Source organism: Harpia harpyja, chromosome 3 (genome assembly GCF_026419915.1).
Source record: "Harpia harpyja isolate bHarHar1 chromosome 3, bHarHar1 primary haplotype, whole genome shotgun sequence".
Classification (NCBI taxonomy): Eukaryota; Metazoa; Chordata; class Aves; order Accipitriformes; family Accipitridae; genus Harpia; species Harpia harpyja.
The window spans coordinates 5,958,268-5,982,187 of NC_068942.1; the positions used below are offsets into that span (position 1 = coordinate 5,958,268).

The 23,920-nt window shown below is 42.0% G+C and overlaps 1 protein-coding gene across 11 annotated transcripts in view; it reads right to left on the minus strand.

Moving 5' to 3' along the window:
• Positions 1-7,150: 7,150 nt before the first annotated feature.
• The window catches only part of LOC128139185 (zinc finger and BTB domain-containing protein 24-like), an 85,625-nt gene continuing 68,855 nt past the window's right edge, over positions 7,151-23,920 (minus strand). For 4 of the 11 annotated variants that reach the window (XM_052781237.1, XM_052781240.1, XM_052781241.1 and 1 more), the window contains 6 exons: positions 23,355-23,551; positions 22,660-22,829; positions 21,830-21,928; positions 21,063-21,165; positions 20,388-20,502; positions 17,042-17,391 (listed from right to left, as the gene is read on the minus strand). In XM_052781237.1, coding sequence (XP_052637197.1) covers positions 17,189-17,391; positions 20,388-20,502; positions 21,063-21,165; positions 21,830-21,928; positions 22,660-22,829; positions 23,355-23,551 — 887 coding nt within the window. In that variant the 3' untranslated portion in view covers positions 17,042-17,188. The other 7 variants (XM_052781244.1, XM_052781243.1, XM_052781242.1 and 4 more) reach the window with 7 other exon arrangements.

The window sequence follows — 23,920 nt, forward strand, 5'->3', positions numbered from 1 at the left end:
GGCTTCTGTCAGCACGCCTGGGTCAGGCCACTTTTCATCTCTGAGGAGGATGAATTTTAGGAGACAGCGGTGTTAGAAGTGACAGAACTGAACTGTGTGTCGTGTCAAAAACTGGCGTAACTTTTCGTGACATGGTGGAGCAATGGAACAATCGCCACATCCCCAGGAAAAACATGTCTTTGACATGTCAAAATCCTATTGCAGATGAGACAGTTGTGATTTTCACGCAGAAAATATGTTCTGCAGAACAAACATATGTTAAATGCAATAAAAACTGTATTAATTTCTCATCTTAATGTGCACTCTTCTTCTTTTTCAATTGTATATCCAAATGGCTTTACAAAGTGCTAAATTTGTACATAACCACAGACTCGGAACCAGAAAGCCTATAGCCTCTTAGCTAGATGTTTCTCAACTACCAGGGCCCATAAAAAATTCAGACTGAGAAAAATCATAGGTTGCAGAAGGGGTCCCCCATGTAGCCCTGAAGTTCCTCTGGTCCGTGTGTGGCTCAGTGAGATTTTCTTACAGCGATTCATTAGGGCAACACTTTTCTAACTATTTTGTTGGGATTTGCAGCAACGTTGGATTTGAAGAGCTTCATCCTCACAGTACCAGAGACGGTGAAGATGATCAGATTCAGAAGGTTTAGCCACCACAGCTGCTCCCTTGCCTGAAAGACCCGTGCGCAAGATGTTATCATTTCATATTATGAAGTTGTCCTGCTGAAAAAATGCAGAAAACTGAGGGATATTGGACAATTTGGACAACGGGACATATTAAAATCCTATGGTAGACAAGGCAGTTTTAATTTACACGCAGATGCTGGATGGCAGCAGACGAGCCGAGGCGTGACGGTAGCGAACCGCAGCAAACAGCGTGTGCGACTGCAGCTATGTTGTGTATAGGCTGTGACTGAGCGATGCAAAGGAAAGCCCTTTCCTTCCTCCTCCCGAGCTGCCAGAGCCTCTGCAGAACCTAATTTTAGTAGCCAGACCATATGGCTTCTGCTATTACCAAAAAAAGTCTAGAGCAGCCTTATATAAATTCAGGAAGAGAAGCAGCATACCCGGAGTCAAACACAAAATCAGTAATGCTTCAAAAAATACTCTCTTCGCTATCTATTTTTCTCCACATCCATATTTTTAGCTTGATACAGATTAATACAACTGAAGTTTATTTGGCCTTTTAAAAAAATGTCTCTTTCCTCCTTTTTGTACTACAAAACATAAGTATTAAAACCAGAGCAATCCACTGCATATTATTTCCAAAAAAACAGATTGATGTCTGCATTTTGTAAATGTGCTTAAATTTACACATAAACCCTGCTCCTGAAATTTAGTTCTGCACATACATATGACTGGCTCCTGTTACTCCTTTTTCTTTAAAAAAAAAAATAATATTTAGCTGGGGTTTTTTTACTGATAATTTCTAGCATGGAAATTCTTACTGCCATTGTGGCCAAGAAAGGGAATTAACTATAAGTCTAAGTCAATAAGCAAAGCAACAATTAGCCAAACAAGTGTAACATTATTAGCCAACAAGCTAGTAATATCACCAGCTGTACAGGACTGTTTTCTGCAAATTTATGATGGGCTTTTTTAAAAAATAAGAGCAAGCCCAGAGCCATGGATTACTTGCTGCCTCTATCCATTCTGGCTTTTATTTCTCCCCTTCTTTTCACGTCACGTTGCAGTTCAGGTACGTTAAAATCTATTCAACAGGTTGCCAATCATCATGATTATATATATCAAAATCTTAAACTGGATGATTATTATTCATTTCAGCCTCTTTCTGCTACCTGTCTATGACCAGATGATGATGCTGTTCTGCAAGCTTATTCATATTTCTTAGATGAGCACAGATGTTTTGCTGGTGTTAAGAGTTAGACTGGAGTTTGCTGGTCCCGCTGTGCTCTGCCAGCTGTGGCGGATGCGCCGTGCTGCATTCGGTTTGGAGACAGCGACGATTACCATGAAGAAAAGTATGGAAAGCACAAGAAGTTGTACAGCACATTTAAACCATGACACTGAAACCCCTTCAAAGGCCATGCAGCAAATGTTCTTGGAAACATGAAGTCCTTTGAAATGTGCACATGTGCCCTGACACGAGACCTGAGAATTTTGCTTCTGCGTGATTCTCAGAGGGCCTCCTCGCTCCAAACCTCCCCACCTGCTGCGGCTGTGGCCATTTCAGTTCCTTTCAGTCCAAGATAGCATCTGAAAGAGACTGAGAAAGAGAACAGAAAAGCAGAATGGATTAAGAAAAAAAAAAAAAAAAGAAAAGATTTGAGAGCGATCCCGCACCTGAAGGTACTCTGGCAGGAGAGCTGGTAGGGGTCACACAGCAACACTGTGCTGAAGGGTCAGTCAAACGACTACAGCATCGCCCCGCTGAAAGCCGCATAAAGAATAATGCTGTGCTTGTTGGAGACGCAAATGCCAAATAACTTTGCAGCAGATACCTGGAGAGGAAACACTGCACGGCTTATCTGCTGAAACTGCTGAACCACAACAATGTGCTGCGATGACTAGTGGGAGGGCCACCGCCGCTGTTTCACACCAGGCCCTCGGGCTGCCACAAGTCCTTTCCGAGAGATGCTATGCAGGGAAAACACAGCTGTTAGATCACCCACCAGTCGAAGCGAACGCGAGAGACTTCAGAAAAGGTCTTTCTGCTGCCAGGGAACAAAGGACAGATTCAGCTCCAGAAAGAAGGAAGACCTGTTTAAGCTTAGTCTTCCAGGTAGAAGGCAGAAACTGACACCACCTTATCAAGAAATTCAAAGCAAAGCCAAAGGGATAAGCTGATTTTGAAGATGACAATATACTAACAGGGCTGTCCGCAACAACGTGAAGTTCTCCAGGCGACTGCTGTAACAGCCACAAGGCACGCTGCCTTCGAGGGCAAGGAGGATCCCGTGGCTTGAAGGGAAGACCCATGAACACGTAAGAATCAGTCCCTTTCAGGAAGGCACAGACAGTGGGATACAGTTGCAGTCGTTAGAAAAACTTGCAGGACAGGGTAGGGAGCTGCTAACTAAAGCAAAACTCTGCAACCTGCTATTCCAAACATACTTTCAGTTAGGTAGGATGAAAACACTAGCCAGAAATGAGAAGTAAGCAAAGTACAGCGAGATCCTGGTGTCCTGCTTTTGGCTGGGAAAGAGTTAATTTTCTTCTTAGTAGCTGCTACAGAGTGTTTTGGATTTAGTGTGAAAATAATGTTGATAACACACTGATGTTTTAGCTGTTGCCAAGTAGTGCCTATCCGAAGTCAAGGATTTTTCAGTTTCCCATGCTCTGCCAGCAAGCAGGTGCACAAGAAGCTCGGAGGGAGCATGGCCAGGACCACTGACCTGAACTAGCCAAAGGGATATTCCATACCATAGAACGTCATGCTCCGTATATAAACTGGAGGGAGTTGGCCGGGAGGGGTGGATCGCTACTCAGGCATCAGCCAGTGGGTGGTGAGAAATTGCATTGTGCATCGCATGTCTTTTCTTGGGTTTTATTTTTTATTTTATTCCTTTTCATTACAATTATTATTATTTTACTTTATTGTTAGTATTACATTTTATTTTACTAAACTGTTCTTACCTCAACCCACGAGTTTTACTTTTTTCCCCGATTCTCCTCCCCATCCCACTGGGAGGGGAGTGGGATGGAGCAAGCAGCTGTGTGGTGCCTAGCTGCTGGCCGGGCTTAAACCACGACAGCTGGTTCACCTAGAATATGCCTGGGTGGTTCTTCCATTCAGAAGACTTGCTTGGGCCAGAGATGAACAGTGGTCCCTCTGTTCTGGAGCACCATTTATTCTTCACCATGTTTTATGGAGGATCTGAAAAGGGATGGCGCATATAGGAGCATCATAGCTCACAGGACTGCAGGTCTGCAAGAAGCAGACTCTTTAATGCCTCTAACGAATAGATAAAAGAGGCCCTGAAATCATAGCTATGGAGAGTATGGCATTACCCGTTCCTTCTCCGCTCCCGAAGAGAACGTGCGACAGCAGCAGGATTGGCAAAAAGCCTGCAGAGACGGACTTCTGACCATGGGAAGATAAGCATCTCCAGGAAGCACCCCTGACTGCTGCCCAGGCTCCGGGACACACCTGCTTGGCAAACCGGTCTCCTCCCAGCCGCTCCCAAGTGAGACTCGGCTTCTCCTTACGCAGTCAGTGAGACAGTCTGCTGCAGAGATGGCAGATGTGGGGAGACAGAAAACGTACCAGGCTGCTATGTTCACATGGGCATTGGGTCAATGACTAGGAACGAATCCCATGCTAGCTTTCATTTACGGTGAAGTGGGGGGGAAAAAAAAAAAAAAAAAAAAAATCCCAGCACACTAGGATAAGTCTTAGCAAACACCAACCATGAATTTGATCATGATGACTAACCAGCTAAGACAGTAAAACAAGCGGTTTACAAAGAAAGAGATGCAAGCAGAACTCCTTCCTGAACAACTGGCAAGATCGACGCCAGGCTCAACACCCCTAACTTAACCTGTGAATAAGCATTCAGTTTGAAAAGAGTTCACGGTGAAGCAGTCATCTCCTCTTCCACTTAGACACTAGGAGGTTATTGCTGTAAAACCCCTAGCGGTGCTTTTTTAGTCCCTCTGAGAAGAAAAGAGAGCATAAAACAAGTATTACAAAACCCCCCAACCTTGCCAAGTAACACATGCTAGGATGAAGCTTCTCCTCCTGGCAGAATAATTTGCTTTCACAGCTCATAGGAAATAAATATTCTGGTAGACACCTATCAAAAATGAGATGTTAGACTGGAAGGCCCACTGGACTAATCCACACTGCCAGCGTCTCAGCACAGAACTTGAGTGCCAAGGTCAAGAAATGCTACTTATGGCTAAACCATAAATATAATTGGGAAGCAGAGTAAGCATACACACAATAGGCAAACACACGCTTAACACAGCCTGTTTGCTCTACCCCTCAAGGATTTGTTTCAACTTTCACCTGGAGAACCAGCCAAAAATCTTCAGAAAAAGCCAAAATTTCATAAACTTGCAATTGAAAAAAGAATAGTAAAATCCTTTCAGAGTTCAGCTACATGGGGTAACTTACAAATGGAGTAGAAGAAACACACAATGGTGTTAACTGCTCACAAAAATGGACCCTTCTGTAGTCATCTTATTGTCCTGCGTTTATGTCTAAAATCCTAATCTCATTTTAACATAGTAAGCAGTGAGATGGATTTGTTAAGATTAGTCTATGTGAGAAAATGAGAAGTTAAGGTGTTTACTGGCTAAGGAGTAAAGCTATTTAGAGAGCTGCTTTGAAATGTAGTTTTTAAGGGATGTGGTTTTTTGCTAAATAGTTCTTAGTGGCAACTGGACTAAAAAGCAAAGCTGAAGGGGTTTCCTTTCAAACTCAAAACAATCCTAGGCTTCAGTTGCAGCCTTAAAAATGCACACACAGAAGAAGGATTTATTTTCATCTTTCATAGAAACGCGTTCTCTAGAAAGGAAGCAAATGGTGTCAAAAAAGCAACATTTGTGGTATGAGAACCCACACGAGCTTCTCAAGCGCAAGCTACAATGTGGGCTGACAGCTTAAGCAATGCAGGGTGCAAGATTAGTCACTGCTGTGCTATTCACAGCAGCTCATTTCTTCACTGGTAATTTGTAGAAAAACGTAAGAAAATTCCAAACCCAAAACTTCACTTTTTTTTAGTTATAGGGAAAGCATCGAGCAATCACTATGTGATCATGGCTCATGCATAACTACCATTGTACTTAATCCTGCAAGGGTAACTTCACAATGAACAAATCAAAGTTCAAAAGAAGAGGAAAGTATTTAACAGTTACTTCACTGGTAGTCTTAGAATTTAGCTTGTAACCAGCTTTTAAGCATTTCAGGATTCATAAATATACGGCAAGAAGACTCTCAGTGCAAGCTCCTGTAAATTTATGACTAGACAGTATTATGGCTGCACTTTACAGTATTTTAGATAAAATCCAAAGTTGTTAGGATGAAACTGCCAGAATATTTATTGTAAGCTTAAACTTATACAATTAATCAGTAAGATTTTCATAGGTGGTGTAACAAGCTTTACTGTATTATTTCATCTGTTCTTACAGCATCAAGACTTCAAGCTTCTCAAGTAGAACTGCAGAATATGCTGGTTCTCTCTGGTGGCAGAAAGTATACAAATTTTATTTCTCCATTCTGAGACGAAAGAAAAAGTGAAAAGCCTAGAGTTTTGCTGTGGGATGTATGTTTTTCTTTTTTTTTTTTTTTTGCATTGATTTATTCCCACTGTCTGCCCTTTTCATGATCCATTTATATAAAACCTGATCTAGTACTTTGAAAAAATGGAGACACTTACCCAAACTCCTGCAGCATGCAGTCAGGAGCCGGCTGAGTAGTCTAGACTTGAATGAGGAACATCATCCAGAATTTGGGCTCCCCAGAACAAGACAGACATTGACATACTGGACTGAGGGCAGCAGAAGTCCACCAAGGTGACTGAAGAGCTGGAGCACGTGATGGAAAAGGCTGGGCAAGCTGGGTTTGTTCAGGCCTTAACAGTAGAAGGCTGTGGGAGGACCTTACTGCTGTCTTCAACTACCTAATGGGAGGGCGTAGAGAAGACACTTCTTGGAGGTGCAGCGGTAGGACAAAATGCAGTGGACACAAACTGGAACATGGGAAATTTCAATTAAATATAGGAAACGTTTTTTTTCACTGCAAATTCACTGGAACTGGTGGCCTAGAGTGGTTGTGGATCTCCATCTCTGGAAGCATTCAAAACTCAACCAGACAACAGCGACATGATCTAGGCACACCTGCTTTGAGGAACGTGATGGACCAGATGGCCTCTGGAAGTCACCTTAAATTATTCTATCGTTCTGCGCACTGGGCTTTTATGCCAGTGACTCTCTCTAGGCAGTCATATAAGCCAAGCACACACAAAGATCTTTTGTTTTGCTTTTAAATTCACCTTAAGTTTTACATTTTTCATTTGTTAAAACATAAAATATCAATGTAAATCATAAGTATGACATTTCAAAAGTAAAGTGACGATTGCGCACGTTTGCTTTAAGTACCAGTGGCATTTTGTCTGGATTTTAACACACTAGTACACTATGTGAGATGTTACCAGTAGGCAAACTTGAAAATGCAAAGCATGTATTCTGGCATGGCATTTTATTAAGACGTCAAATCTTTTTTGTTAGCAGTCAGTCAGTCATTGAAAACAATCTGTACACATCTAATCTAGTCAGCGAAAAGAGCTGTACAACTTTAACATGATATGCCCAATTTATATAGCTTATTATGCTCTGAAGTGATTCTATTCATTGTTGAAGTCCCCACAAAAACAATTACCAGCTTTAACATATATTAAAAGTAACATTACATTCTGCTCTCAAAAGTACAAAAAAATAACACTTTAAATATACACTGGCTCCTAAGCTTAGACTGAATCCTGTCAGGAAGAGAATTTTGCACTTCAACAGACAGTGCCTTCAACATCAAGAGCTCTTCAAAGTGCTTGCCAGAGCGTGTGAACGCCATCCCCACTTACTAGATGATGAAATAAGGCACAGAGGTCAACTACCTTGCCCACAGTCATACAGGGAGCGAGTGGTAGAACCAACAGAGCAGAATTTGGGCTTTTCAGTTGTCCAGTGTAACCACCACATCTCTCTGCCACTATTCAAGTGCAATGGCTTAAGCACTTCTGAGGAGCAAAACTTGCACAGCATACAGTAAACAGAAAGAGCGATCCAGGGCCAGTCAAAGGCTGCAACAATTTCAACCCAAACCAAACAAATCTGGTAGTCAAATAAATCAAAACGCACTTCAGGGAATGATCACATAGAAAATCATATATTAACCTGCAGAGAGAAAGCTCATTAAACATAAGACATAAGGTGTTAGCTTTGCCAAAAGTACTGGTTATCTTAAGCTTTACAGTAGTTCAGGTAATGTTGACTTCATCAGAGAAGTCATACTTTCTGATCAGCAGACATCTTAAACACCATTCTTCTACCAGCAAGGGACACTTCTCTGGAGAGTCACACAGAAATGCAGATAAGGGGCCAAGTATCTCCTCAGTAGGCATGGATGTGTATGAGGCACACAAAACCCACATTAATTGCTTGTGAGGTATGGACTAAGTAGTAGAGAAATACCAATCTGGAAAAATAAAAAAAGTCTAAAATAAATAAGCTTAAGAAAACTGAAAGGCACCCATCAAAATCACCAAGAAATGCATTTTCAGATAGATTATGCTGCAGAAAAGAAAGTGTGATACATGTAATCACTGCTTGGATGAGAAGCATGCTATAGCCTAGGCCTCTGATGACAAATGAGCATTTCAGAAAGCCTGTCCTTGCATAGGATGCTCATGAGATGACTCATTTACGGACAGAGACTGCTGATGGGATTCAGAAACATGTACAGTTTGATTCTGTTCTTCACTGATTTGATGGGAAGGAACCGTATCTTGGCTAGAGTGAGACTGTTGACTTGATTCCTGAGTCAGCTGCACGTGCTGAGCTGGATGTGAAGATCCTGCTAAGTGGACTTCTTCGTTTTGTCCTTGATGAGCATGGAGATGTTCTAGTGCTTCCTTGGAAAGAGCGATGACATGCATTTGTTCAGGTTGGGCAGTCTCTATTTGGTTTGCAATCATATTGATACTTTGGATTTGTTCCGCTTGCTCCTGCTGAGCTGAAAGCAGCAAGTTTTGCAACTGCTGTGGTGGCTGAGCCAGCAGCGTGAGGTTAGCAGCCTGCTCTGTTGTCATATTTGGGGCATTTTCTGCAGTAACAATACTAATGCCTTGACTATGACTAGGCATGAAGTTTATATTATGTACTGCATCTGTAACCAGGAGTTGAATTTCCTGCCCTCCAGAGGTGGAAAGTTGATACTGCTGCAGCTGAAGAATGTTTCTCACTTCTGAATTTGTGTTGGTGCTTGGGGCGGCACTGGCTTCCTGAAACTGCTTTTCCTTGCTATGAATTTTCAAATGAGACTTCAGGTTGTCCAGACGAGCAAACTGCAAACTACATTCTGGGCAGGAGAAAGGCTTTTTGCCTGTGTGTAAGATACAGTGTCTTCTCTTAGCACTGGAATCAGAGAAGGATTTTCCACATATACCACAAGAATATGGCTTTTCTCCTCTGCAAAAGAATGTATTTGATCTCACTAAAATATTCACTTTGACAGTGCTGCTTTCTGCAACTTATTATAGAATAAAAAACCTTAAATTATTATTTTGTTTTGCTAAATCATAAGCACTTAAGAATAGTGACATTAAAAATGTTCTCTATTTGACTTCCTAATTATTTCTATTTGCCTTCACAAACCACACACCACTTTCATTAGCATATACTCAAGACCTCCAGAGATAACATAACTGCCCTCCTGTCATAATACCAGAGGTACAAACTCCATGCTGCTAGACCTTGACAAGAATGCAACAACTTGCTTTGCACAACTGTAAGCACTGACCATTTTAAGAACATTTATTAACAGTGTGGGCTTTAAAACAAAAAGAAGTGTCCAAATCCTAACTTGCTGCCCAACTCAAAGGGATGAGAAATTTTACTAGAAAGGTTTTCTTTTACATAAGGCCCACAACAGTTCTCCAATGATTTAAAAATCTGACACGCCTTTATGCAATACATCACACTGCCATGGGTAAAAGATAACTAATGCTGTTAAAGAGACACGAGAGACTACAGAGAAACAGGACAATGCTCCAATAACCTTGTTACACCATGGCTACTGTTCTGCTGTCAAACAAAAATTGACAGTAAAATTTTCACATAAATAATATAGCAGGAAGTACATTGTCATTACACAGAAAAAATTCACCAAAAGAATCTTACAATGTCTTGGCACACTAGTATTTAACAGTGCAGTACTTAGCACTACCAATTATTTCTCTAAATAGATTAAAGCAAAAATGTTAGTCTTTAACCATCCATCCAAAATGCAAACAAGCCCTGACCATTCTATAACTGAACAAGCACTACATACAGGTATCAGACTAGAAGTTACATTTTTAAACAATGTAATGAAAATTAGACATGCTCTACCTGTGAATTCTAATGTGAGTCTGAAGAGAACTTTTAGCTGTAAATGATTTGCCACAAATTTCACAAGTGAAGGGCTTCTCACCTATCAAAAAGAAATTTGACATCACTTTTTATATAGCACTTCACACCAATACATTAAAAAACATTTTATATTTTACCACACACAGTATCAAGTGCATTCTGTCAAATCCTCACACTTCTGCCATGGGTCAGGACAGATATACGAAACTGAGTGAACTCTCTAGCTAAGTGAGGGTACAGTATTTTAAATGTACATCCCTGACATTTCTCCCCTTTGAAGATAAAGAATTAGGTGATCCAAGCCCTCAGAGCAGCAAAAAACGTGCCTATGATACAGATGCAGGTGTTCCACGTGGAACAGGCAAATTTGAAAAAGACTGACCCTGAACTAGTCAGCATTAACGCTAGGCTCACGTGCAGCACCATGCAGATGAGTAAGCCTGTATTTCCAAACCTGAAAAGTGAAGCCATTATCTTAACAAGTTGGCTGGCTTCCTATAAGGATCCATCATCCTAGGCCTACAATATCCTGGGAACACCAGTCAGAGAAAAATTAAATTATGGTGGGTTCAATAAATTGTGGGTTTGGTTGTCTGGGTTTTTTTTATTGCATTTGGAATTTTTGTGTCTCATTGAATAGAAGCAGAAGAGCCAAGTTAAATAACAAAAAGGTTCACAAGAAACAGATACTACCCAATCAAAGTGAATCCTAATTCACACCATAACATTGTTGCATTGAGCTTCTTTAAGACACCAGACATGAGAATCCAGATCACCACTGTGGTAATTCACACCATCAAAGCACACCAAAACCAGGGATGGGGCAGGAGCCAGTTTCCAAGGAAGCTTCACATTTAGCACAGAACCGCAATGCTTATCAGCTTTTGTATGGCTTTGGAGGGTAGGGGTAAAGGATGAGAGAACAAGAAACATTTGTCAGAAAGGACCTCTAGTCACCCAGTCCCAGCCTCCTACTGAAAATGGGAGTAACCTCCTAAGTAGACTGTATTCTTATGACATGGTGTTACAAAACTGCTGCCAAAGCAGAACAGTCATATCAGTGTTAACACCTGTCCCCCAGACTCCTTAGAATTTTAATTCTTGCTTTTGAGATGGGACAGATCGATTCTTGTTTCTGCATTGTTAATATTGGTATCTGGCCTGTCTTTTCTGGAAGCAAAATACATTGCAAGCTAGTTTCTGCTAGAACGCATCTTAGTTCATCTATTTTTGCAACTTAACTTGCTAGTATGCTTCCTCTTCTCATTTCCCACCACCAAACTCATTTCCCACTACATTTATAGAGCTGTATCAGCTTCGGATACAAAACTGTTGTGTGTGTCAACAAATACTGTGTTCTCCTCAACAGAAAATGCAGCATTTTTAAGTATAGCAAGTTAACACTACTCTGGATACACCAAAACCTCCCAAAAGCATGAGTTCTGACCTCATCATATCCCCGGGGAATTTAAAGCTGTGTTGTTTTCACTGAGAAAAAGAAGGAAATGAATGAGATACATAACTCAATCTCGTGCATACTTTATTACAACCGCAGGCAACATGCTTAAGAATAATTTGATTTTGGGAAGAAACAATCACTAATGTTTATAGCTATTTTAAAAGAAAAAAATATTCACACATCATCTTATGAACTTACCCTTCACAGAAAACTATTGTAAGAAGCTTATGCTTTGTTACCACGAGAGGGTAGAGCAACATTTTTATCTCTGTTATCCAGCCATTCAAGTATCACCTTGCCCTCTGAATCTCTTAAGACACCCTCTGACGCACTTGCATTAAATCATCCCTCCCAGCCCATCTCCTGCCAACATCTGGTTATTACAGCGCAATAAAAAGGTAAATGGAAATAATTATTTTTCTGGTCAGCAGCATTTTTCATAAGCACCCATCCCTCAGAGACCGGGGTGCCCAACTCATTTAGGACATACACTTTCTGTTACTAGTCATCTCACTTCAAGCCCCGCACACGCTGGATGCGGCTCACCTGATAAACTGAATTCCCAGTCCAGCATTCTATCACAGGAGAGCTAACTGGCATTTTCTGCAGCAGGCTTTATAAGAATAGGAAAAAAACCCCTCTTCCTATAACAGGCACTGCTTCTGCGCTGTTGTAATACAAGCTTTTTTGTGCTCCTGCATTCTTCATGTCAAATCTCTTCATTAGCAATACAGGCATCATTATGTGCAAGTAGAGCAGAAGTTCATCCCACAGAGACAAGTGTCATTTGCCTAACATCGTTTTGTCTGTCTTACTTCAAGAAAAAAAGAAAACAACCAACAAAACATGATGGACTATATTACCTGTATGTGTTCTTAGATGTTTCTTTAACTGAGCTGCATCCATGAATTTGCGACGACACTGGTTACATTCCGGCAGTGAATGGCCTTGTCGCAATAACAAAAAAAGTGTCAGTGCCTAAGTGATCCCCTGTATTTCTTCAGTGATCTTTGTTAAAGCACTTTCCTGTAAAATAACCGCTTTGATATAATATAGAGGTAAAACAAAACGTGATTCACTGCCTCTTCCCTATCTTAACTGTCACACTCCTATTTCTCTATTTGACATTATCATGGCAAAAGAGGGGACTGACACCTGCTTCCCCCCAAACACGCCTTCTCCTGAAGCTTTGTAACTTCTGATTTTTGCTACCACTTCCTGTGTGTGTAGCTTAATCTCCATCCTGCTCCAGAAGCGAGGACACTTCTTAAAGCTTGTTTGCCATTACTAGTTCAAAGTAGTGGGAAACAAGGCAATTTGCACAACAGGCAGCAGACACAGTTGTTTATACAATTCCTAGCTTCTGGGCTAGGAGAGCAGGGCTAAAATAATTGAGTTGTATGTCAAATACGGCATAACTAATTTTTAATCATTGTAAGAGTCCTTCTCGATTAACTATTTTTCGAAACATTCCATTTATTATACACCATTTTGTCTTTCTCACCCTATTCATTGTTATATCAAGATACCACACATCAGGGTAGCAGAAACTAAATACATCACTGAAGAAGAATTTTTGGTTTTAGCCAATCTTCAGGAGGACAAATCAGCACAGACTGTAAGCCAGCTCTTCAACCCAAACTTGTTATACCTGTGTGTACTCGATAGTGGCTCTTGAGCTGTCTCTTTTGGCTGAAGTATTTCCCACACTGGTCACATGTAAAAGCCTTCTGCCCTGTAAAGAAAATCACTTATTAAAATGTAAGCCACATACAAAGCAAGCGTAAGGAAATAAATAAATAAAACCAGCACACACAAGAGAGAGCCTTTTTCCAGAAAGGCAAATTCCTGGGGGAAAAGAGGTTAGGTTTGCCTGGAAATATTTACCTGTATGTAGGCTCATATGCTCCAGAAGAGAATGTTTTGTTGTCAGAGCCTTACTGCAGACAGTGCAGGTGTATGGCCGTTCTCCAGTGTGCATCCGCTCATGGACTTGAAGAGAATGCTTCTGGGAAAAGCCTTTGCCACACTCACTGCACTTAAAAGGGCGCTCCCCTAAAAGCAAAAGATGACATTTTTAAGTATAGATGCATTATTTCTCACTAGATATTCTAAGCCGACAGTGAGATGCACTGCAATGTAGTAGCTACTAAAAAATGACTTTTGAGTAGCGATAAGGAGAATTAAGAGACAAGCTTCACACAGCAATAAAATAATTCTTCAAGTATTGCCATGTAATTCAACATTTAAACAAAGAAATGATTAACTAAACTGCAATCAAGGTAAGACATAAAGGCAACGAGATCTGCTGACAAGAATAAAACAGCAAACGCAGGAGACACACTGTAATTTGGATCAGCGTGCTAATTTGGACAGTTCTTGCTGTAGACAACAGCCCACATTTCAACAACTAGCTCGCATTTAGCAACAAGTCGCTAAACCCTAACCTAGAAGCAGCAGTCTCTTAATGCCTACCTGTATGACTTCGCTGATGAATAGCTAAGAAGTGATTATATTTAAATACTTTGCCACAGTCTTTACAGCGAGCTTCAGGACCTGCACGTTTTCTTTTTCCATCAGTTCTCTTTGCCAGTCCTTTTTCATCCTCATCACCGAGAAGTTTATAATCTTTTAGTTTGATCGATCTCCTTATTCTACGTTTGCTATAACGGCTCTGAGTGCTCTGTACTCCTTCAGATTTGGGATCATAATTCTCATCTTTCTCAGCTGACAGATTGACAGCAGCTTCTGAGCCACAAGCAGGTTCATTTTCTTCTGCATCTTTCCTCGCTGGAGCATGTTCGCTGGCAACTGTTTCTTCTGCTGCAGTGTCTTTTTTCATAAAATTTTGCTTATTTTGCATGGAGTTGTTCTCTCTCAGCTGCACATCTTCGGCAGAATTTGCTCCCAATTTTTCTTCTTGAACGTTCTTGACTTTCCTCGGTCGCCCTCGTTTTCGCTTCGGTGGATCTTCATTCTTCTTGTCGCTTGCAGTAACAGCTACAGAGGCTCCACTGTTAGCTGGAGCTGGTAACGTGTTACTTGGGCTACGGCTGGCCTGATAGTCTGTACAGGCCCATACCAAGTCAGTCACTTTCAGCAGCTGTGCAGTAGCCAGAATTTGTTCTGTGCTTTTTTCGCTGGCACGGAGGCAACCAGTGTAGATAAATTCTAGCAGTGCTCCAAAGGTGTCTGCAACCATTCCCTCCAACATGTAAATTGACTGCCCTATTTCACCCTCATCTACAAACATCATTGAGAAGTATTCACTGCTGGCAGCAAGCAAAGCTTTATGGGCTCTGAATTGCACATTCTCCACTATTAGTGTAATGTCACAAAGAAAATCCTTTTTCCTTTGTTCTTCAAAATTAGCTAGAATGGTATCTTTGTGAGCTTTGGAGTGGATGACGACCAGTTTCTCAGAAGGATCAGAAGTCGTTTCTGCCATTTTTATTGCGAATACAGAAGGAGATGCCTGCAAGAACAGAATAGCTTTAATAAAATATTTTAGAAGTCTGCATTATAAGACACCAAGTATCATTTGCTTTACCAGTCAACAGAGTTCAACAGTTTCTGAACCAACCCTGAAGCCTCTGAACTTTCTTTAAAAAAATCAACACTAATGCTGACACAGATTTTCTTCAAAAGCATTTCTAAATCCTAAGAAATAGCTACAGATAGCTGCTGCTTAGATCAGAATTACTATTATTTCCACTTCTCTCTGATGTACTGTGAACTGTATAGCATCTAAAAAAATGGCGACCCCTTCTTAAAACTCCTCGCACAACTAAAACAATCAGACAAAAAGAACTCTTTGTTCACAGCTCCTAAGTGGAAAAAAATAATGGGGGGGGGGGGGGGGAAAGGTCAACTGCAGCTTCATCACTGCAGATGCCACATTTCAGATTATTCAGGGGTAAGGCTATGAAACCCTGTAATCAATGACAAAACTTCACTGGCATCAGTGTGGCAGGACTCCATGCCTCCTTTTACCCACTTCTGAAAATTTCTCTTTCAGAACACTTAGCTGCTAAGCTTCAGCCTACGGAGGTGGACAATAAAAGCAGAAAACCAGCAGCTTTTTAAAGAGCTCCATCTAAAATAGGGTTGCCTATGCTAACTATTAGCCACCAATTTGGCTTGCTAAGCTTCTTCAATTGTAAACAGGCAAAAATTGAAAACAAGCAAAAAAAAAAAAATCCAGCAATATCAGAAAAGTCCACCAAATACTACTACGGAAGAGATGTGCCAAAAATGTCCGCTTCAAGAGGATCAGCTGAGCCAAACGTGAAACAGATTAGCTACCTGTCATCCTAACTTATAGAACTGTCACATTACATACAAGTACATGCTCATATTTGTATTTAGTGAGCGCAACAGTGCCTTGAGTGAATTCATTCACTTGAGTGAATGCTGTAAGAAACAACATATGCTCCATACAGATGATACCTAAATGCTACTGACGTGGCCAACAGGTGATTTTTGAGCCCCGTTCAGCTACCAAACAGTTTGTGCTGGAGCCAGATTGTTTTATCTGGGAGCTTTAATTTCTGGAGGTTGCAGGTCTGACCCAACTTTGCCTTACAGGACCTCCTGAAGAGCTGCTGCCAACTCTGCCCGCAGGCTTTCCCCAACACCCACACGTGTCTCGCTCGGATCGACCGGGTAGCGGGCGTTTTGATCGCACGAAGGCCTTTGGCGTCCGATCGCGAGGTGACCTCATCAGTACTTTGTGAGATCCAAACCAGTACGCTTGCCCCAAAAACCCCTAATAACTCTAGGGGAAGGCTGCACACAAGGGGAAGGCACCCGCGCTGCCGGCACCGTGCTCGGACACGCTCCAGCCCATCTGCTGACGGGCTGTGGAAGGGCTCACGAGCAACGCGCCCGGTCTGGGGGTTTTTTTTGGGGGTGCTGACCCCGCCAGGCCTGCCCCTCCACAGCAGCAGCGCGGGCAGGCGCCGCTCGGCTGGCTCCCTGCGAGCGGGAGGCGGCCCGCGGAGCAGGCCGCGCTGCGGGGCGGGTTGAGGAAAAACCGGCGGCGGGGAGCGAAGACCGGCGGCACCGCAACCCCCCCTGCTCGCCGCCCCCCGCCAGCCCCGAGCTCCGTAACTCGCTCCCGCAGGTTTACGGCCGCCCACCCGGGGAAAGGCCGCTCAGCCTCCTCAGCGGGGCGAGGCGGTGCCGGGGGAAGGAGCGGGCGCTGAGCCGCCGGCCCGGGTTCCCTCAGCCCCGCTGCTGCTGCCGCCGCCCGGCCCGTGGCCCCGCCGGCGGTTGGGGGCCCGGGGGGGGGGGGGCGAAGGGACACCCGCGTGTCCCGGCGGCGCCCGGCACTCACCGCTCCGCCGCCAGCCACCCCGCCGCCGCCGCCGCCGCCGCACTTCCGGCCCGAGCGGGCAGCGGCGCGCCTCAGCGTCCCGACGTAGGGCCCCGCCCACGAAGGGCGCGCCGGCAGGTTGCCGTAAGGAATGTGAAGCGAAGGCGCGACTTCAGAGAAGAGATTTTAATTTTAAGATGTCGTGGTTAAGCGACCGGGCCGAGAAAGCTTGGTGCCGTTCCCCAGCCGCGGGGGCGGCCGCCGGCGTTAACCGAAGGGAGACCCGTGGGGCGGCAAGGACGAAGCACGCAGCCCGCGCTACGCGAAACCGGGGCCGGCGTCTTTCAGGGCAAGAAAAGCCTGCAGGCTGCCGTCAAAGCCCGGGGGCCTGGCCCGTGGCTGGCGGTAGGGCCCCGCCATGGCCGCCCCCAGGTAGGGGAGGAGGCGACAGTGCTCCACGAACCGCGCCAGCTTCCTCTGGTACCGCTGCCGGGCCGGCTGCGAGCTCCGGGGGTTGTGCGCTGCGAGAAGAGAAGGAGTAGTTTAGTGTCCCCTCTTATCTTGGGGGGATTACGTCAGAGAAAGCGAAAAAGGGGTCAAGCCCACACCCCGTGTTTTCGTCCTTGGTGCTGTGGGCCGTGCCCGTCGATGCCAAAGCAACAAGTGGAGCCTGGTAACTCAGAAGTCCCTAACGCCACAAGGGTAGCCATACTCGGAAAGGTCGAGGCTTTTGTAAGCAAAGAAACAAAGCTACGCTCAGCTGCCTCAGCTTCCCACTCCCCGGGGCCATGAGGGGCCGGTGGGGCTGCGGGCAGTGACAGACGGGGGTAACGGGGCGCGCAGCCCGCACCGGCGCTGTGCGGGGATAGCCCGGGCACGGCGTGGCTGGCGATGGGCCGCGGTGTCCTTGGCACGAGTGTTCTGTGACCTGAATGCTTTGTCCCGTAAAATATTGGGAGCTGACCGATAGTTCAGAGGAGGAAGGAAATGTGGAGGCCAAGAACTTTGGAAGGAAGATGGCGTTGTTTCTTTTCTTTCTCACTTCTCCGCCCTAAGCCCTGTTTTGGCGTACATTAGTATTGAATGCCAATCCTCAGAGCATTCTTTATAATTCTAATTGTTACAGTGAGGCAAAGGAGAAGGAGTGATTTAAGACAGCCAAATCATAACACTTTTTTTTCCTGTGGATGGTACTTCGTATCTCATTACAAAACTGGACAGCATGAAGAACTACGCTATCAGACACTTCAGCCCACTAGCTTTAAATTGTAGACAACTGCATTTAACAGCTTCTGAGTGATTTTCCAAGCATAGCTATATGTAGAGCTCTTACAGGAGTCAAGTTTGAAGGGCACTAAATCACTCTAGTGATGTATGGTTTCATACTCTCTTTCTTTCCGGGACTAAGTCTCTCTGCATTTATGATTGATCGCCTGTACCTTCTTGGATACTGAAAGCAATCCAGTATTGTTAGAAAAGCTGCAGGAGCAACTAAACCACTGTTTCTTGTCCCCTATTTAAATGCGAGATTAGAGAGTAACATAAGTTGGAGATGAGAAAGTCTTTCTTCAGATAGAAACGGGTTGTAAAAAATTTCCACGGGACCACAATGTGAGGCACTTGGATCAAGTTTTTGATCAAGGATGGCGTGACTACTCTGAAGAGACACACAATAATAAATAATGCTGTATTTGCAAGGGAGATTTTTCAGTGTACTGGAATGCTGTATCTTAATGTTGGAAGCAGTTCTACCCAGCGTTAGAAAAAGATAACTTGTTTTCCAGGATTCCTCTGGTCAAACTGTTTGTCACTGCATGAGGAGAAGAGATTTGTGCACTTGCATAACCTCTCCAGTTCATCATCTGGTGCTAATAATGATTTAATGATGCAATATAGGAGCAAAGCATTCCTAGCATGGACATCATTACGTTAGCAAAGCTGTGCTAACAATAGAATGAAAACAGCCTTTGTGGGTGAAACAAACTGCAGTATAAAAGCAGTTTTGCTGGCTTAAGAACTGTACATTTATACAGGGGCTTATCATGTGCCGACACTATGCTAGCAGAAATCTGCGATAGTCCAAGAAAATACTGGAGGGCTCTGGAAACTGCATGAGGAAACACAGGATGTGAAGAACTTTAGACAAATAATAAAGATTGCCATTATCTAAAAGAATAAGTAAAAAATTTAAAATTACAAAAGGCAAGGTAACGTTCAGCCACTGAACAGATTGGCTTATAAAAGGCAAAACTCGTGGGTTGAAGAAGTGGCAGTTTTGCTCCAGAAATCTCCAGCAGTACTGGAAACCAGACCAAAGCTGCAGCAGAGCTGCAAACTAGGCTGTTGAAATCCTGAAAGCTGGCACTATTTAGGCTGATTGCAAACTATTAAAGATTATTGGCTGCAACTGCTATCTTGGACTCCAAAAAAACCAAACAAGCAAAATTTCTAAAAAACAGCAAATATGAACACAGAAGACAAAGCTTGAGCAGCTTTCCTCAGTGGAGTAGTCCTAATCTCTGGTAGCTCCATGAGATGTTTTACTTTATCATTATTTTGTGGGCTAAGTAGAAACCACCTAATTTTAATTTTGGACTGTTTATCTTTGTTACAGAAAAGTAAGGTGGTTGATTGGACTGTGGATTAAATAAAAAAAAGAAGTTAAATATAATCAACATACTGATACTCTGAACCACATTAATATTCAGATCTTCCCAGAAAATTTCACAAATAAGCAGGCTGATACATAACATTTCATTTCTCTGTGCTAAAAACTTAAAAATCTAATTAAATCTGCATGGACATCTATTCTTCCGTACTGTGTAACTTAGTGTGTCAGTACTGAGCCCATGCTAAAGAAGAACTTTTCTGAAAATGACAGGTGTTCTATGTGCACTTAAGCTGTTTTTCAATACAAAAATACAAACAGACCTCTCATTTACATATGTAGCTGATGTGTTGTTGGAGACGTGTATGATCAGAAATTTGTCTTCATGTTATCTGCAGAGCAAGGTTTGTTAATAAGTTTTACTTGACCACCTGATACAGTTGAAAAAAGGCAAGCATTCAGGCACCTAAACCATTCCTCAGATAGTATTTCAGCAGCCTTTTATTACAGTAATTTTAGTCAATTTTAAAGGCAACTCAGGTTGTCTATGACTAGTTTAAAATGTAGTACCACCTAGATTATAACATTTTACTTTCTGTTTAAAAACTCCAACAAAGCATGTTAGAAATGTTTTCAAGGCCTTCAAGTTGTTGGTGATAAAATGTCATTAAAGTCTCGTGATTTGTGAGAGATCAGTTACCTATCTACCTATCCTATTAACCTTATTTTCCTCCCTGGTCCTTACACATTGCCAAGAAACTTGGCTGTGTGTACTTAAATTGGTATATAACAGTATTTTCCCAAGGTGGACATAAGAAAACTACACAAATTGCTTGTCAATGTTATATCAGATGATCGACTGCATGTATGTAATTTGTTATTTTTATAGCATATTATTTTATACACTACCTTTTAAGTGGCAGGCGACAAACAGCAGAGCAGTTTTTTTTACACTTAGGAATGGAAACTTCGGCTTTAAGCAGCCTACTTCATTCAGAGCTTTTATTAGAGAAGTTGCTACTCCCTAAAGAAAGAAAACAGTTTTAACAGACCATTACAGAAATCTTGAACAAAAATATATTTAAAGCCTGATCCTGTTGTCATGCAAATCTAACAATATAGGATGATACCTAAGTTGGCGAATTGTAGAAGATAACAAATAGTATAAAATAGGGAGGAAAGTAGCCAGGAATCATTTTTTATTTCATATTCATGTCTCAAAATGTAACCAACTATCTTTAAATGATTCCAGATAGGCTTGTGTCTGTCCTGGTGTTAAAAATCAAAGTAAAATGTAATCTTAGAAGATATGATAATCAAAAGGGTCAGAAAATCCATCATATGATATTGCAGTTTATTATTCTCCTCTGATGGTCTTACTTGTATTTTTTCCATTAAAGCTACAAATATCTATTCTTTTAAAGCTTTAAAAAAATTCCTCTCAATTGCAAGTACACAATTTTCAATTTAATATAATCCCATTAATAAACATAAGATTCATATTGCATTAAAAATGAAATAAACTGGGTGGGATATACTATACATTGCAAAATCCTGTTTTAAAATAGAAAAGCAATAACTGGCCTGTTCAAGGTATCCAGCCAAAGGAAGTGCAGTGAGGAGTATTGGCTCCTTTATTGGAGGGAGTTTATGTGGAAGCTTCAGATTCCAGTACTTCTCTGGTAACCTAAGCAGGTAAAAAGTAAGCACTTTTAAGATGTTGTTGTGGTTTAACCCCAGCCAGCAGCTAGGCACCACGCAGCCGCTTGCTCACTCCTCCCCCACCCAGTGGGATGGGGAGGAGAATTGAAAAAAAGAAGTAAAACTCATCGGTTGAGATAAGAACGGTTTAATAACTAAAGTAAAATAAAATATAATAATAATAATAATAATGAAAAGGAATATTAAAAAAAAAAGAAAAATAAAACCCAAGAAAAGACAAGTGATGCACGATGCAATTGCTCACCACCCACTGACCGATGCCTGAGCAGCGATCCGCCCCTCCCGGCCAACTCCCCCCAGTTTATATACGGAGCATGACGTCCAATGGTATGGTATGGAATATCCCTTTGGCTAGTTCGGGTCGGCGGTCCTGGCCATGCTCCCTCCCAGCTTCTTGTGCACCTGCTTGCTGGCAGAGCATGGGAAACTGAAAAATCCTTAACTTAGGATAGGTGCTATTATTTAGCAACAGCTAAAACATCAGTGTGTTATCAACATTATTTTCACACTAAATCTAAAACACACTGTACCAGCTACTAAAAAGAAGCTTAACTCTATCCCAGCTGAAACCAGGACAGATGTATAAACTGTGACATGATTAAAGATTAAAATACAGTTAGTATATTCACCTCATAAACTTCAGAAGTTTTTCTTCACTTTCAAAAATATATAACTTATCTTGATATTTTGCTGCATACTCGATGTTGCCAGGCACCAAAGCTTCATATCTGAAGAGACGGAGCAAGAACAACTATTGATTCACAAGAAATGTAAAACATCTGGGCGGTGTAAATTCATGAGCTACTGAGAGCTTTCTGGTATTTTAGCAAGTACAGGAACTACAAAAAAGTAGCAATTGGATCATCCAATTTTCTACCACATGACTGACAGTTACAAGGCTCAAAATCTGAGAAAGTCTCTGCCTCAAAATCTGCTTATTAAGCAGCTTTTATAGTGCTTCTTTAGAGCTCCTCTAGTTAAAATGCCAATCGTAGTTGTTCAGCAGATTAAGAAGGAACAGCATAGAATTGACTATTATGGTTCTACCTTGCTGAGAAATTCCTGCACACTGAGGAAATCAGTGGGACTTTATGGTAGAGCTTTACAGATCTCTTATAAAAATTGTAGTAGCTAGTCTTGCATTTACTAAGGTTTTGTGAGATTTGTTTGAACTTTTGAAGACTTACAATAGAGAAAACTCAAACTATATCCGAGGAGTCTTCATCATAAAAGACAGTAAGCCAGCAGAGATCCTTGTGGAACCTGTAGCCATATGAGTTTCAAAAGGTGATTTTACATTGATTTCCAAAGCCACAGGCACAATATAGAGATTTGTAATTGCTTTTCCTGTCCAAGCCCTGAACACTATTAAAAAGTACTTTGGAAGTATTTCCTCATTAATATGTTAATATAGGACACCTAGTCTGTAATTCAGATTATGAAAACTGCAGTGATGTACCTCTGTTTTCCATCTAGGTAAGTGACTGGACAGTATCCCTGCATTTCAGCACTTATAGGGAATAAGGCCTTCACTTCTGCCGCCGTCAGTTTCTCTGGTAGCATATCTGGGGGTGGGAGAGGGTGAGGTGCCAGTGGTGGCACATAAACCTCTGGTCTGCTCAAGAATTTCTGTACAAAAAGAAATTAAATGTTTTTATAATGAAAGAAGCACTGTAAGACTGTTAGTCAAACTCCAGACGACTGGCTCACACAATTTAGGTACTTGTTTCTTCTACAACACCTTAGTGTGCTGGCGCTGCTGCTGCTGCTTTTGGCTAAGTAATTTCTTTTCCAACCCACTCTCAGTTGAAGTCATCACTGTCCGCCCACCGTCCATCTCTATCCATTGCTATCATTAGCCACTGTCTACCTCCAGTCTCCCCAAAACAGATGGAGAAAGGAGGAAATGGTTGTTTTAAAATGAATGTTTGATCTATGACAATTTGTTAGAGGAGATTTGGTTTGAAGGGACTCTGCTGCATTTTGTCTGCCTAGATGTTTGATAGCAGAAGTACACAGAACAAAAGCTTGAATACTAACAACGCTAGTCTAATTCAGATTACATATTGCTTGTTTCTGTATGGAATCAAAGAATCCAAGCAACAATGTTCCCTCTTCCCGTAATCCCCTCCCAACCTGCTTTTTGACACTTACGTCCAGTTCTTCCTGTGAAGCCATTTTGTAATAGTGTCCTCGGAATTCTGCAGCAAACTGCAATGACGACATTACAGAGCAGTCAACCAGTTCACCCTTTTCTGCAAGGCTGACGGGACAGTACTGTCCAAACTCCCCCAGCCGATACTGCAGCTCTTCAGGAGTGATACATAAATCAGCAATGCCAGCTGCTTTTCCTGTTAATAAAAGCAATTAATGATAATGTTTTATTAATGAAAGACATAGAAAAATCAAACATTTCTATTCAGAAATGTTACAGTTTAGAAGATATTATAATTCATCATGTGAAAGTTACATGAAATAATGAGACTTAAAATAGCAGGTTTTTATAGATTGATACTACAATGAAGTTGCAACCCGTTTTACCAATTAATTTTGATAACATTTTTCTAGCACTTAAGAAATATAATAATTATTAATGATGTGGGATCCTTTGCATGCTCTAACTTATTAGTCTGTTTTCCCTGGGACAGTTTTATTTCAATTTATTGTTTTATTCCTTTGTGTTGCTAAGGAACATTTCAGCTATTATTTTATTTCTTTAC